The following is a 15,816-nucleotide window of genomic DNA, read 5'->3' on the forward strand; positions in this document are numbered from 1 at the left end:
AAAACTCCTCTTCATGCACATTCAGTGGTAGTATATTATTTTATATGGCCTCTAGCATGCTGAAACTGCTACAAAATACTCCTTGTCATTTGTTTTCGGTGTACAGAAACAGCACTAATTCTGTAATAAAAATGTATTTCAGTGAGAAATGTCCCTATTGTGTTCAGTGGAGCTTACTCCCAAGTAAGTGAGTGTAGGGTTGCAATCTAAAGTGATCTTTTAAAAACCCTTGCATAATAGATTTATATGTAAAATGCACACGACACACAGGTCAGTTTGTGCCAGAGCAGGAAAGTAAAGGTGTTTTAGCTATCTTTTGAAAGCTGAGCTTATCTCCTGTTTCTCAGACAAATAGGCTGGAGTTTACATTCATGGAACCCAGACTGTCTGTCAGTAGGGAGTGGAGGTGAGTTTTGTCCTTCTAGTTTCACATGCTCTGTAGCCGTGAGCAAAACTACTGGGACAAACCCTTCCCCTATCACGTTCCCCTTCCCAGGATTGGAAGGAAGCCAGGGGTTTGTTTTGACTCTGTTTCTGAGGCCCTCCTAGTGCCTTGGGAGTGCAGATCTGAAGGAAGGTCCGTCCTCTGCATCTCCACTGTGGAGAGAAGGGCCAGGGCTGGATTCCCAGCATTGCCTTGCAACCCTAGCTCTAAGCGGGAGAGGAGAGGGGAGGGGGATTGGCCTGGACCTCATACTGAGTTTTGAAGGTGGCCACAAATTTTGGCTTGACTATCAGGGAAACCCAGCAATTTTGGGTCCCTTCTGTATAGCAAAGGGGGAACTAGAATTACTTGGAAAGAATCAATGCCTTGTAATCATGCTTTAGTTTTACCATAAGAAGGTGTGGACAGGTAATATTAATGCTTAAATGGCTTGCCTTCCTAGGTAAAATCCCAGACTGAGTTGAGGAAGACTCCCGTGTCTGAAGCTAGGAAAACGCCAGTCACTCAGTCTCCCAACCAGGCCAGCAACTCCCAGTTCATACCCATCCATCACCCAGGAGCTTTCCCTCCTCTTCCTAGCCGGCCAGGTAAAAGCCATGTGCTCTGTATTAAAATCATATCTATCCTTGTTTAAAACTCATGATGTTGTGTGCTGATGCCTTCCACCTATCTTTTTCTATGTAGGAAAATAAAAACAGAAAAGGTTTCTTAGTAAAAATGCTCTGACTTCCTTTAACTGGGTGGGCATGATAGATGCCTAGCACTGTACTATATTGCATGATCTATACCCAGGTGCATAGTAATGATCTCTCTGCAATGTCTAGATAATAGCACATGTGTGTTTTCTGCCACAGGTGCACAGAGTGGAAAGCCACCTCACACATAATTTTCTCAATGTGCATACCTATGGTGGAAAAGACAATTCTGCTGTCACGAAAAGCTTACCTTTTTGTCACAGATATTAATCTTGGTGTTTGAAAAAGTAATGTGCAGAACAGGCAGCTCATAATGTGACAAAGTGTATGCTTTGTGTGTAGTATACAGCTGCGAAGATGAAAGCCATCACTGTGGGTCTGAGAGGATGTGGCACCCCACTCCATCCTGGAATCCTTCCCCAAAAGGGGTTGGAACTGGAGCTGAAGGCTTGCTTGTATACATGCCCCCCCCCCACTTCTCTTACAGAAGAGATGAATGGCTTAATAAATGGCTGAATCAGATGCTGATTTTGAATGTGGGTCTCCTTAAATCTGGAAAGAGTGGGGCCAGGGAGGAGCCAAAGGCCCTTTCACAGGGGAGAATCCTGGAAGAGGAGACAGGAAGTAACATTTGAAGAGCCCCCTAAGCATTCCATGCGTGAAAAAGTAGTTTTCTTTTTTTAAAAAATGTCTGTTTGTCTTTCTTTCTTTTCTTTTTCCCAGGCTTCCCACCTCCCACCTATGTTATCCCCCCTCCTGTGGCTTTCCCTATGGGCTCAGGATATACTTTCCCAGGTGGCGTTTCTGTCCCAGGAACCTTTCTTCAGTCTGCAGCTCATTCACCTGCAGGAAACCAGGTGCAAGCTGGGAAACAATCCCACATTCCTTACAGCCAGCAGCGGCCCTCTGGACCAGGCCCAATGAACCAGGGACCTCAGGCACCATCCCCTTCTCAACAGTCCCTTGCATCCTTACCAGCTCAGGCAACAGCACAGTCTGCAAGCCAGTTGCAGGTCCAGGCTCTGGCCCAGCAGCAGCAACAGCAGCAGCAACAACAGTCCCCTACAAAAGCTGTTCAGGCCTTAGGGAAGAGTCCTCCACACCACTCCGGATTCCAGCAGGTGAGCTTTAAGGAGAAGAAAGTGCCAGAGGGACCCAATCTGGGCTAGAGTGCATCTGTAGGTGAAAATCTGGTTTTTGGCCAGGGAAGTGCAGGTTCTTTGCTCAAATAAGAGTAGCTCTGATGGAAAGGTGCAAGCAAGGATGGAGAGAAGGAATGGGCAAGCAGATGGGGAGAGAGTACAAATAAAGTAGGAGCCTAACTGCATTGTGGGGACAGGGCAGCAGTGCAGGAGCCTGTGGACTTACTGTTACTACTTTGAAGGCTCCCCCTCTCTGCCCAAAAGTGCCTGAGAGAATAACAGCTTTTAATCCTTTTAAGTTTGACCGAAGCTTTCCCTGAAGCTCCTTTTAAATTTGGGGTGGCTAGCCTTTTGAATATTAGGGTTCCTATAGCTTTAATAACCTTACAGACTTTCTGTAAGGTTTGCAACTGTAGATCACATGTGAGCACTTGAAAGCACTGCAATGTTGTTTTTATCATATATGATTATTGTTATAGCATTAGAATTATTAATTAAAAGTATTTACTTACTTATATTATTTATCTAGTATTATGCCCCTTGCATCTGGGAGGGAATTTTGGTAGGTACAGCCCTTCAAACCGCGGAAGTTTCGCATGGCCAAGTGCCTGCATGAAATCCTTTCCCTTTAATAACAGGTGAAGCCTCATGTTGGAAGGTTCACCTCTTGTGTGGGTTCTGAAACATTTCCTTGGATTTTCTCTGGATCACGAGGTCTCAAAATGAAAGCCATAAGCTTTGCAGCTCAGTGGCACAGAATGTGCAGCCTTGCTCAAGTACATTGCACATGATCAGGTGGTGGCATGTTGTGCTCTCAGATCAGGTGGTGCACTGAGAGTGTAGCAGGCCTTTTTGGACAGTGAGGAACCAATAGTATTTTGCTGTGCAATGTTGCTTGCGGAATCTACTTCATCAAGTCAAGGGGTTCAATCAGCTAATCAACTCCAAAGCAGAGAAACAAAATTGCAGGCTGTTTTTGGCAGAAAGAGAATATGCAGCTTGCCATGGTTGGTCTCTTGGTAGCTAGAAACCTAAATTAGTCAGATGCTCTCCAGTTGTGCATAATGAATTGTGCTTCAGTATTCCCAGGCCGACTCCTCCAAGCAGCTCTGGAATCCTCCTCCTCAGGTCCCAGGCCCGTTGGGGAAGATCATGCCTGTGAAGCAGCCCTACTATCTTCAGGGCCAAGACCCCCTAAAACTCTTTGAACAGTCCATGCAGCCTCCCCTCCTGCAACAGCAGCAGCAGCAGCCTCTGGAGAAGAAGATGAAGCCTTTCCCCATGGAGCCATATAACCAGAATCCCTCAGAGGTTAAGGGGCCAGAATTTTACTGGGACTCCTATGGCATGGCTGATAACCGCATCATGATGGCGCAGCAGCAAGCTAACATGGACCGCAGAGGGAAACGTCAGCCGGGAGTCTTCCGCCCAGAGCAGGATCCAGTGCCTAGGATGGGTTTTGAGGTAAATGTGTGATTAATTGATGATCTTCAGGAAAAGGAGAGTGGTTCTCCTTTGAGTGATAGGTGTCTCCAAGTGGGTTTAGCTCCTCCTATCACTCAAAGGCAAGAAACACTGTAACTTCAGAGGAAGTTGCTTTCAATGCAGCAGTTTGTGGTGATTCACAGGATTACCAATTAGTAAAAACAGATTAATCTCTAGGTTGTTGATTCTATTGGGGAGGGGGTGTGCGCGTGCGTTTTAAAAAAACCTAAATGCATTCCAAAAGCACTTTTAAAAAAAATCAACTAACTTGGTTTAGCATCATTTTTAAGATAACACTGACAAACCAAAACAACCTACTCAACTTTTCAAGCTATCTACACACACACACACACACACACACACACACACACAGCGAGGGATGGTGCGTGGGGCAGGAGCTGCAAGCAAGAAACCCCCTGCCCTATCTAGGCAGTAGACAGCTGGTAGTGACTGCAATGGCTCCTTCCTCCCCCAACAAGAGTGCAGCTTCAATCGTCCTCTTCCCAGCCGTCAAGATCAAGGGCATATAATGTACACATGTTTTTATATTGTGAGGTACAAAATAAGAACCACAGTACATTTTTTTTAAGATGCTGCTGAAACTGTAATATCAAATAACCAATGTAAAGCTCATAATCTCCCACACACCCACTCCATGTTTGTCTGCCACTAGGATGGAACCCTGGGGAAGTCATCTTGGCAAGGGATGTGCACTTGAATGTTATCTTGGGAAAGCTGTAAAGTCCAGTTTGAGCATGGATTTCTGCCAGAACTTTACAAATCAACACAATTTGTTGAGGCTTTTCAAATTTTGTCACAGGGAACCTGCATGATTTGAATTGTTAGATATCACCCAAGTATAACTAGAGAAAAGCAAATATAGTAATTCCCTCTGGAAGTGCTGGCTCTTGGCACAGTCTGGGAGGAAGGAGATTGAAGAAGAAACACAAGTGTCACTTAAGGTGGCAAAGTAGATGCTGCCAGAAAGCTGAAACTTGTGAAAAGGTGGAACAGGCCCAGCACTTGGCATGTGTTGAAAGGGCACTTGGTCCTTTCCAATCAAGACCTGTATTAAAAAGTGTTGGATAGAGGAATTCACACTTTGCTTGCCAGTTATCTGCACCCCTATATGCAGGCTTCTCTGCAGACCAGAAACCAAATGACAGTATAAATACCCTATTTGCTTTTAGAAATGGCCTTGACTTAATCTTTGGCAACTCTGAAGCAAGCAGCAGCTATTGCTATTGCTCTTGCTTTGACATTGTTTCTCACATTCATGGAATGATCAATGCACAAACCCCCTTCCTCTTTTTTTTAATAAAATTGTCTTTAGCAGCAGTCTTTAGCACCACAGATCTATTGAGACAATGTTCTGTTTGAGCAGACCAGTTGCATCTCTGAGAACACTGATAACTTAATCCTGATAGATGCTGGCTGTGAGAAAGCCCTGGTGTGGTGTGCTGCAATGCTACCAAAGGTTAGAAGACAAAGAGCCTCCTTTTTGTGTCATCTTTTGATATTTGTTGCCCTGATTGTGCCTTCAGCTAAGCAAATGCCATTATAGCTAATCTCTGCCTATAATTTCATCCTGTAGAATGAACCTGAGTTCAGGTTGTATGTGCAAAGACGCAGAGGCAGGAAGCCCAGATTTCAAAGAATAAAACAGAACTCTATGAGAGCTCACTGGGAACACTTTACAAGGCCACCACAGAGCCCCGTGGCTGTCTTCAAGAAGGTGGCCCAAACAATAGTATTTTATATGCCTGGGTATCTAATTCTGTAATTTTAGGTTAGTCTCCCTATCCTTCAGTGTGGACCTCATGCCACATTTGAGGCATTTGGCAAGGAGCAATGTTGAGCAATGGGTGATTCATGGAGAAAATGGTACTGATGTAGACAGGCCAAGATAGAAGTAGTAGTTATCCACAAAAGGAAGCAAAACACCAGATCCCTGAATATGCTGTCATTCTGCACAACTTCCAACAAATTCTTGAAACTTGCTTGTGTAATAATTTTTAAAGCCCAGATTCCATGGCATAGATGATGAAACCTGCTTGTAGTTCATCCGGCTCTGATCATGAGCACATGATCAGGAACTGCATACAGGCACATTTTGGTTCTAACTACAGTTAATGAAGCTACTAAGATATTGGAACATTGAAGAACAAAATGCATTAATTCTCCACATATTTATTGCTGCACTAGTGGAGATTACATTCTCCCAAAGAAGATCCCAGTAATTTTTGCTGTATGCAGATTCAAACTTAGTGGGTAGCAGAGCTGCTCCTAAAACAAACACACACAGACTTGTTTGACTCAATTTTTCTCTTTCTCCCCTTGGTTTTCTTGTGCCCCTTTCTCTGTTCTCTCTTTAAGCTGCTTTTGCATGCTGGCATACCTTTCCTTGCATTCCCTTTCTCTGCCTTGCGTTACTGCTGGGCCCCCTTCTATTCCTGTAGACTCCTTGCCTACCTGCTGCTAGTCTTGCTTTCGCTTCTTTCCTTGCTGCATCTCACTGTGCTCCTTTCTGTCACTAGGACCCCAAGAGCTCCCCTCTGCTTCCTCCGGACCTGTTAAAGAGTCTGGCTGCCTTGGAGGAGGAGGAAGAGCTGGTTTTCTCTAATCCTCCTGATCTTTACCCAGCTCTGCTGGGTCCTCTCGCCTCTCTTCCTGGACGAAGCCTCTTTGTATGTATTTGACTTAATTCTGCTGCTTCTCATTCTAATTTTGGCATATCTTTTTTTTATTTATATTCCGTTTCCCTGAAAGGTCAGTAGGACACATGAAATCCATGTCCCTTCCTGAAATAGTTGTTAAGGGGAAATTTAAATAAGCAGAGCTCATATGCTCAGGATCATAGATATCAGCTAAGAGGAAGTAGCTTTAACATAGCTGTAATACTTTTATCAATCCTGGGATTGCTATTTTCTTACCCGGCAACTGATACCTTAAAAGCTCTGGAAGAGGGGCTGTTAGTAAACTTCTCCCTTATGGTACTTCTTGTTTGGACTTACCTTGACTTTCTAGGCCTACTCCACCGTGAGGGAGCAGGAGAAGCTATTCCAGTTGACTCTGCTCCTGTTCCAGAGCTCTTAAGCAGGTACAGTCTCAGAATCAAAAAGCGGTAACTCTAGATGACCCAAATCCTGATCTCTTGCCTTCCTGAGAAATTCCAGGTTGAGTTACTATCTTGTACAAAACTGTATCATTTCTCTTTTATAATACGAATGAATAAGCTTGTATCTATACGGGAGGTTGGAGACTGAAACTGAGAAACGAATTTTCAGTTTTGCAGGTGCTTGGTGGGTTTTGATACTGGAATACATTACCCTGCACACCTGTGCAAAAATATACGCCACAGGTTGCATGTGGACCATTAATCCCTTGTTTGAAGGATCCCCAGGCAACTTCAGCAATTAACTTATGGGGCCCACACATTCATTGAGCCCATTGATGGTGTCTAGGTCTGTGCAAGTTACCTCTGCCTATATAAGCATAAGATCAAGTATCAGTGTAGCCTAACCTCTAGATGCCTTGTTGTCAAGTGTCAAAATATAAATGTTAATGTGCCATATGGTATCCACACACTTGTCTGACAGGAGGAGTTGAATGTATTATTGAATGTATAAGAAGATAGTAACATGTTCAATATAGTATCCTTCTGAGGAAAAAGATCATGGGTTTTAGGGGCTTTTATCTTTTTTTACCTTGGGTGAAATTCTAAAGCTTGTTTTTATATATATATAAAAAAGCCGCGGGCACAAACATAATACAAAGGTAGGGTTGCTTGTTTTATGGTGGGGATGAGCAGGCTGTGGCTCTTTTGATGTTGTTGAACTACAGGTCCCCTCAGGCCCAACCATCATAGTCAGTTGACTGGGCCTGATTGTAGTCCAACAAAATCTGGAGGTCCTCAGGTTTCTCACCCATGCATTATGGAAACCAAGGGAATAAGACCATTTTGATCACATCTGGGGAGTATCCACTCTGTTCTCTATAACTGGGAGGATAGGCACTTGATGAAATTTCTCTTTTCCTGTTAATTGGTCTGTTGAAATGCTTCTCCAAGGTGCCAAATGGGAATTTTGGCAAGTGCCGTTGTAGCCCACAGGATTCTTGAAGACATTGACCAAATATCTGTGGCCATGAACTGTAGGCCAGTTGAAACATTACAGCTCCTTCTCCTCCAAAGTCTCCTTCTTTGGAGGTCTTTAAGCAGAGGCTTGACAACCATATGTCAGGAGTGCTCTGATGGTGTTTCCTGCTTGGCAGGGGGTTGGACTCGATGGCCCTTGTGGTCTCTTCCAACTCTATGATTCTATGATTCTATGAGCTCCTATGCCAAAATAAGTCCCAAGCTATGCTCCTCATCTTCATGGATTGGCCTGAGCCAGTCTTTTCCACAGCAGCCAGCACTTGGGGATGTGGTACCAGTGTGCAATGCTGCCCATGTTTGGGCCAGCACAGAGATGTTGTCAGCATTATTTCTGCCACACGAAACATCACTAACAAGGAATTACTCTTTAGTACTTGAAGGGGTGTGAGGGAACGTTACATTTAATTGGCATTCATCAGTTGAGCAGGTCGTTGTCTTTCAGCATTGGTTCCTACCCTCTAAAATGGGGTTAACAATTATCCTTCCACACAAGGTGGTTGTGTGGATTAGCACAATGAGGGCTACAAAGAACCTGAACATTTGAATGGGGATACTGTGGGTGAATAAACTGTATTTCAAGTGTGGCTCAAGGCTTTTGATTTCTAGGAAGGTGAGGTGGTCCATGTATAAAATGCTTGATTTGTACTAAAAACAGGTATCTAACATTCATAAGCACCAAATGTATTAGTCCAGGACATTTGTTTAACTGAAGATATAAAAGGGAAGTCATCTCTGTTTGGATGATATACTTGATCCTTTATTTCTACCTACACAAAATATACTGCCTATAGAGATTCTGCCACATAAACCCACACATTCCTACTCTGTCTTTAGTGTTAAGGTATAGTGGTGTCTTCTGAAGCTTCAGGTACTGGTACATTACACCAGCAAGGTACCAGCTTGGATGAGTAATATTGAATTGTTCAACTTAGTGAATAGTTCTCCATGTAGCATTCATTTAGTTTTGGTATTACTTCAGTTACCTTCCCAGTTCCTTCAATGACCTGAGCTGAACCCTCCACAAGGCAAGGTGATTTTTGCCTACGAGGTGTAGAAAGAGTGCCTAACTCTTGACTACTGTCATTCGCTCTACGCGGGGCTGCCCTTGAAGCTGTCCCAGAAACTCCAGCGGGTGCAGAATGCTGCAGCAAGGCTCCTCACGGGGTCCCTGCCATGGGAGCATATTCACCCAGTGCTTTTCAAGCTGCACTGGCTCCTGGTAGAGTACAGGGTCAGATTTAAGGTGCTGCTTTTGACCTTTAAAGCCCTTCACGGCCTTGGACCCTCGTACCTACGGGACCGCCTCTCCCGGAATGCCCCACGGAGAGCCTCAAGGTCCATAAATAGCAACACCCTAGTGGTCCCGGGCCCTAAGGAAGTCAGATTAGCCTCAACCAGAGCCAGGGCCTTTTCAACACTGGCTGCAGCCTGGTGGAATGCTCTGTCTCATGAGACCAGCGCCCTGCGGGATCTGATTTCTTTCCACAGGGCCTGTAAGACAAAGTTGTCCGTCTGGCCTTTGGCTTGGAGCTAATTTGATTCCCTCCCCCTCTTTCTTTTTCCTTTCTCCTCCTGTGAAGAAGCTGCATCCTAATGTTTTAATGTTGTATTTTAATCTTGTTTTTTAAATTGTATTTTAATGAACTTGTTTTTATTATTGGTTGTTAGCCTCCCTGAGCCCGGTCTTGGCTGGGGAGGGCAGGGTATAAATAAAAATTATTACTACTACTACTACTACTACTACTACTAACTGACCAGAGTGACTGTCAAAGTCAATGTTTAAATCTAGTTCATTAGCAAAATTCTCAGTCTGTTCTGGGTTCCAAGGTACATAAGCCATCACAAGGTACACATGCCAGCAAATGTTTGCATTGGTTTGCTACCAGATAATTTTAGAGTATCCTTCATCTGCTCATCACAGTTTAGGTCTGATGTCCTGAATTACGTAGCTGGCTTTATTTGTGTAAGCAAAGGCACACGGTTACCATTCACCTCTGATTAGAAACTTGCATGATTAAACCAGTGAAGAGCAGCTTTCTTTGCTGCAGATCTAGCACTAGTCAATATCAGTTCAAGGCAGCACATGATATTGCACTGGAACACACCATAGAAGGTGGGATAATATGTGTTCAGTGCTGGAAAATAATTGATTATCTTCCCCGGGCATTAAAAATTTGGAAGTTCCCAAATTTCTGATAGGCAAGACTGAATTATGATTTGTATGAATTATGCAAATTGAGCAGCTTTGCATAATTCTTTTTGCATAATTTATCATTGAGCAAAGAACTATAAGGGCAATGAAGCTTTGCTGCCAATGATTTCAAATATCAGCCATCCCTCTGGTTTTTTATATTTCAGCAGGCATTTGTCACATAGTTTTGGTTATTCCTTTAAAGACAGATAGGGCAGAAACTTGCTAGGTTTTTTTAAAAAAGGAAAGCTGGATTTCTCATGAAGGATTCTGCACCCAGTAAAATATTTTGCACTTTGTGCCCTAACGAACAAAGCAGTTTCAGGAATTATTGGGAAAACACGGCTAATTCAGTCAGTAAGTAATCACGTTTGCATGAGGGCCCACACCACTAGTATAGCATTTTAATTAACAAACTACAGTCTAAGTGCCTTCAAGCACTGAATGATGTGTTATTTGAGGTGCTGGGACAAACCCTATTTTTAAAATGACGTTCCCCAGGTGATTTGCTTTTTATTTTTCTAGTCAATTTACTGAGTTCCTTCTCAAATTTGCAAATACGTCCTTGCTTCCCACTTGCAAAATAACTCTTCTGTATTTATTTTGCACAGTATGTTCTAAGCATCTCTGTTGTGTAACAAAAGAACTGGGCAAAAGTCTTCGCTGCATTTTCTTTTCTCACACAATTGTTTCAGCACTCTTATGATGGTTGCTAGAACCATCTGATTTATCCAGAAATGTGACCCATGTTTTCAGTCAATAATGCATAATGTTTTTTCCCTTTGGTTTTCTGAAGAAATCGCTGCTGGAGAAACCATCAGATCTCATGTCTCAATCATCTTCTTTCCTGTCGCTCACGGGCTTCTCTCTTAATCAGGTAATTAACTATAGAGATTGCTTCTCTCTCTTTTTGGACATCAGTTCACGTGTTAATTTTTGTAGGAGTCTGGACTAAGCTTCTTCAGATGGGAATCTCATGTTGGAGGAGGGGAAGAAGTTCAATATAAATCCTTGCCTAGTTCTGGGTTAGGGTGTTTCTTACTGATAGGCTGCTTCTTTAATTGCCTAACATTTGGAGAAGTCTGTTGTGTGACACGCACACCATTCTACAACCTGAAGTGGTGCACTGCAAACACAGGCTTATCACCTCATGTACTGGGTAATAATCTCTCACAACTTTTAATACAATTTTGAAGAAAGCTTCACAACCTGAGTCATGTGGTATTTCAATTGCTGATTTTTTAAATGTATTTTTTCCTTGGTTTTAATGTATGGTTGTAAGTCACTTTGAGTTTCCTTGGACAAGAAAAAGTTAATAACAAATATAATGAGTAAATTAAAATAAATAATAATACAAAGAATTGCAATTTGATGCTTTAACTTTAGTCTAATATGTTCATGTTATGTTTTTTGGTTTTTTTATTCTGCGATTTGCAATTGGCTCATTGGCTAATTGTTCAAGGAAAATATTTAAGAAATAAGGGAGGAAAAAGCCCTACGTGCTCTCAGGAGTAGGCCTGGGCGATATATCGATATATTGCCCAGGACGGGTATGAGGAGCAGACCACAATGTCGGCTTCCCTCAGCGGTATATCGCTGGTGAAACAGCCACTGCTCCTAAGTCCCTCTGGAGGGAGTCAAGAGTTCCTTTGGCGAGGTGCCGATCCTTCTGCATCTTTAAACTGCTCGGCTGAGGAGTGTGCAGCTGCCCTTGCCTCAGTCAAGCAGTTAAGAGACATCCCAGCCCGGCGCTGGCCCATCAAGCCGGGGGGGGGGCTCTGTGAAACTGCTCAGCTGAGGGGAGCAGGGCTGCCAATGGGCAATAGCGCTGGGCGGGGGAAACCCTCCCTCCCCCCCCCCCCCAGCTGAGCGGCGCAAACAAGCTGCATTGTCATAGCCTGCGTGAAACTCTCTCAGCTCTTGAGGTGAGAGCTGGGGCAGTTTCCCCTGGTGTCTCGTGGTCAGAGGCCAATGCTTCTTGTTTTTTCAACATCGCAGTATATCATCAAACCATGATGTTTGGCTGGCGATACACCGCAGTGTTGAAATGCTGATAGCGCCCAGCCATACTCGGGAGCCTGTTCCCTGCATTTCTCTGTGTGAGTCACTGTTCTGATTGCGTTTCTAAGGAGCAGGTAATTCCCCAGCTCATCTGCATTGGGAGTGATTGCTTGAGCCAATCACACCTGCCAGAGAATTTCATTTTCCCAAAGCAGAACTATTTCAGATGAAGCAAAACATCTGTAAACATTGCATTTGCCATTTCAAACCACAAACCACATGTTCACCACCATTTTGTTTCTGTATTATTATTATTATTTTTAAAATCCTCTTTTTAAAAATTGGAGACTTGGGTGTTGTTGTTTTTCTAATACCCCCAAATATGTGTTATATCCATGTGCTGCGCTATAATCTCTAGTGTGGTTATAATGTGTGATTCAGGACGCATGAAGTTGTGATAACTATGTCTTATCACCCAGAATTCCTTGATTCTTTTAAAAAAGATTTCCTTAAAAAAATGTAGTGAAATGCAAAAATAGCTCTGTGTCTTTAATAACAGTAAAAATCATTTTTTAAATGGCATGTTTCTCGAGCTGTGAGAGCTGTAACATTTGCTTGCCAGCTTAGGTATATCTTCCCTGATTCTGACAGAAAAACTTACTTCACTGCCCAAATGCATTAATGTATTGGATAGGTCTAGGGAGCAGGTTTAATTTTCATCTCTTGCTCTTGCAGGAAAGATACCCAAACAGCATGTTCAATGAGGTTTATGGGAAAAACCTCAATGCCAGCACAAAACCAGAGGTCACTCCATCAGTGGCTCACCAGGAGACTTCACTCTACTCCCTCTTTGAAGGTACTCCATGGTCTCCATCTCTTCCAGCCAGTTCAGGTAATACACTTTCATCTATGTATAACATATATTAAGATTTTTCACTAACTAGTTCAGAACCCAAGCGTGGTTTGACTTTCTTCTGTGCAGTCACACAACCCACCCTCTTTCCTTGCTGCCCATGTCCATTTTATCACTTGCTGTATTTTCTGGGAAGTGAACTGAACAGAATGCCATTTCCCCCACTCCGCATGGCCTAGCATTGGCAATTTTTTTACTTGAGAGGACAAGCAATAAGTACCAATTTGTAAGGAAGGTTTAGCTCTAGAAAGTTCCCAAGGTGCGGAACAATTATGCCTTGACCAAAGAGTTTCCCACTCAAAGATTGGTCATGTCAGCTACTTGTTTTGTCATGTAAGCATTATAAACCCATTTCCCAAATTGCTACAATTTCAGTTTTGTTAGTCTGCTTGATCCTATATGTAAGATCCTATATGTAAGATCCTATATGTAAGAATGCTGCAATGAGGAAACAAAGCCAGGCAAAGACTCAAAAGACAGCAGTGAGAAGTGTTCTTCTTTTAGATGGCAGTTAAATGACATGATATTACACAACACAGAAATTGTAAATAAGGGGCAACGCTCCCTGCAAGAGTTTTTTTACCTCAACCTTAACAAAGTAACAGATTTAAATGTAGTATGGGATACTAGTGAGGCAGTAATGAGAGGTTTTTTAATCAAATACCAAAAAAGAGGGGGGGGGGACGACAAGAGATTTTGAACACATTAATTATCAAAGAGAAGGAATTAAATATAAAACCAGAGAATAAAGAAACTGCAGACTACCGAATTATTACAAGCAAAATTCTCAATGTTGGTGAAGCAAGAGATTGAAATGAAAATAAAATTAATGAAACAAAAAAACTTTGAATCTGCAAATAAGCCAGGTAAACTGTTGGCTTGGCAACTTAAAAAGGAAAGGAAAAATAAGATAATAAATAAAATTACTGATGAAGGGCAACATTTGATAAGCCTGAAAGAGATAAGAAAAGGTATTTGTAAAATTTTACACAGCATTATATCGGTGTGCGAAGGAAGATCCCGAGAAAATTGAATCTTATGTAAACGGCTGTAATATACCTAAAGTTTCTAAAGAGGATTTGAGAACGTTAAATGCATCCATATCAATGTTGGAACTGCAGTTGGAGATAAGTTGAATGAAGATGGATAAAGCACCAGGCCCAGATGGAACTACTGCAGTTTAATATAAAAAGTTCAAAGATGTGTGTGTAGACTCAAAAAACAGCAATCTGTACATTTGGGGGTATTGTGTTGACTTTGTTCTCTAACCTTCTGTTCTAATAGATCATTCAACACCAGCTAGCCAGTCTCCTCATTCCTCTAACCCAAGCAGCTTGCCAAGCTCTCCTCCAACCCACAACCACAATTCTGTTCCATTTTCCAACTTTGGGCCCATTGGGACTCCAGACAACAGGGATCGGAGGGTCGCAGATCGATGGAAGACTGATAAGCCAGGTGAGCAGGAGGTTCTAGCATGAGGTATCATTTCAGTGGTTTGTTGGGTCACTTGCTTGTTAACCTTTCTCCCTTTCAGCAATGGGAGGATTTGGCCTGGACTATCTCCCAGCAACATCTTCCTCATCAGAGAGTAGCTGGCACCCAGCCAGCACTCCCAGTGGTACCTGGTCAGCCCATGGCCCGTCCGTAGAGGATTCGTCAGCTGTGCTCATGGAAAGCCTGAAGGTAGGTTATATATTGAGGCGCCAGGACAAAACATGGCAAGAGTCATTTGGAAGGTTGAGCTAGTGGTTTTGCTTCTTACTACAAAATAATACAAATGTCCCTTCTGCTGACAACATCTTGAGAACATAAGAAGAGCCACCTCTTCCAGCTCCCTTTATTCCACAGTGGCCATCCACATATCGATGGGAAGCCCACAAGCAAGAAAGGAGAGGGCAACAGCGCTCTCCAATGTTATTTCCCAGTGACTGGTATTCAGTGGGTATCTTGCATTCTTCCACAAGAACTGGAACTGGTTGTTGATTAAAACTTGGGTAGTCGAGCCTTAATTACAGATTTAGACTCCTCTTTTAGGTATCAACATGTTTTATTGTTTTCCTGGTCATTTTTATACGGATAAGCTATTCTGACAAAGAATTTAAATTATTTTGTGATGGCTAATTCTTCTTTTTAACTGCTTTTTAAAATAGTAAGTTAGTGGGGCGCTATTGCATTATTGAGTATTCCCTGTTCAAGATTTTAGCTGCTGTATTCCTCTTCTCTTCCTTCAACATCAGCCCACATTTCATGGCCACTGAGCATGCTCAGTTCAAATTGAGGACTCCCCCTCCTCAAGGTTTTATTTTAAAATGTACTCCTGCAAGTCTGCTGATACCTTCCCCCTTGTGCATAAGTGCTGCATTTTGACTACAACAACACTTCCATTCACAACCTGAACATCTGAAATAGAATTATTGTCCTGGTTGATACCTGATTCTTAAGGGGCCGTGTTTTGAGTTTAGCAAGAGCTGAAAGGCCAACAGCATTTGCTCTGTCCACTACTGTGCTCCCATTTGAACTGAGACATCAGTGGGCTCCTTAAGTCACTTCTCTGGAGAGTATACAGCAACAGGAAACTGAGGAAGAGCCTTCTCCTAATTATTCAACTGAGTCACTCACTCAGACTAAGGCAAAAGGCTGGACAGAGGTGCTGCCAAAGTCTCCTTTGCTGTTTACCCTGGTAGAGCAGGGATGAGGAACCTCTCCACCCCACCCCACCCCAAAGTGGTTGAACTTCAACTCCCATCAGCTTTAGCCAGTGGGGCCAGAAACAAAGGTTGAAGTGCTT

General features: G+C 43.0%; 1 protein-coding gene across 2 annotated transcripts in view; it reads left to right on the plus strand.

Moving 5' to 3' along the window:
* SMG7 (SMG7 nonsense mediated mRNA decay factor) overlaps positions 1 to 15,816 on the plus strand; it is a 63,737-nt gene that overhangs the window by 45,377 nt on the left and 2,544 nt on the right. Inside the window, exons 15-22 of one of the 2 annotated variants that reach the window (XM_079981176.1) lie at positions 888 to 1,032; positions 1,864 to 2,261; positions 3,363 to 3,746; positions 6,305 to 6,454; positions 10,911 to 10,991; positions 12,851 to 13,007; positions 14,313 to 14,483; positions 14,563 to 14,711. In XM_079981176.1, the coding sequence (XP_079837302.1) occupies positions 888 to 1,032; positions 1,864 to 2,261; positions 3,363 to 3,746; positions 6,305 to 6,454; positions 10,911 to 10,991; positions 12,851 to 13,007; positions 14,313 to 14,483; positions 14,563 to 14,711 (1,635 nt within the window). The remainder of the gene's footprint in view (positions 1 to 887; positions 1,033 to 1,863; positions 2,262 to 3,362; positions 3,747 to 6,304; positions 6,455 to 10,910; positions 10,992 to 12,850; positions 13,008 to 14,312; positions 14,484 to 14,562; positions 14,712 to 15,816) is intronic. The other variant, XM_079981177.1, reaches the window with a different exon arrangement.

The sequence above is a fragment of the Podarcis cretensis genome (assembly GCF_951804945.1).
Source record: "Podarcis cretensis genome assembly, chromosome: 6".
NCBI classification, from domain to species: Eukaryota; Metazoa; Chordata; class Lepidosauria; order Squamata; family Lacertidae; genus Podarcis; species Podarcis cretensis.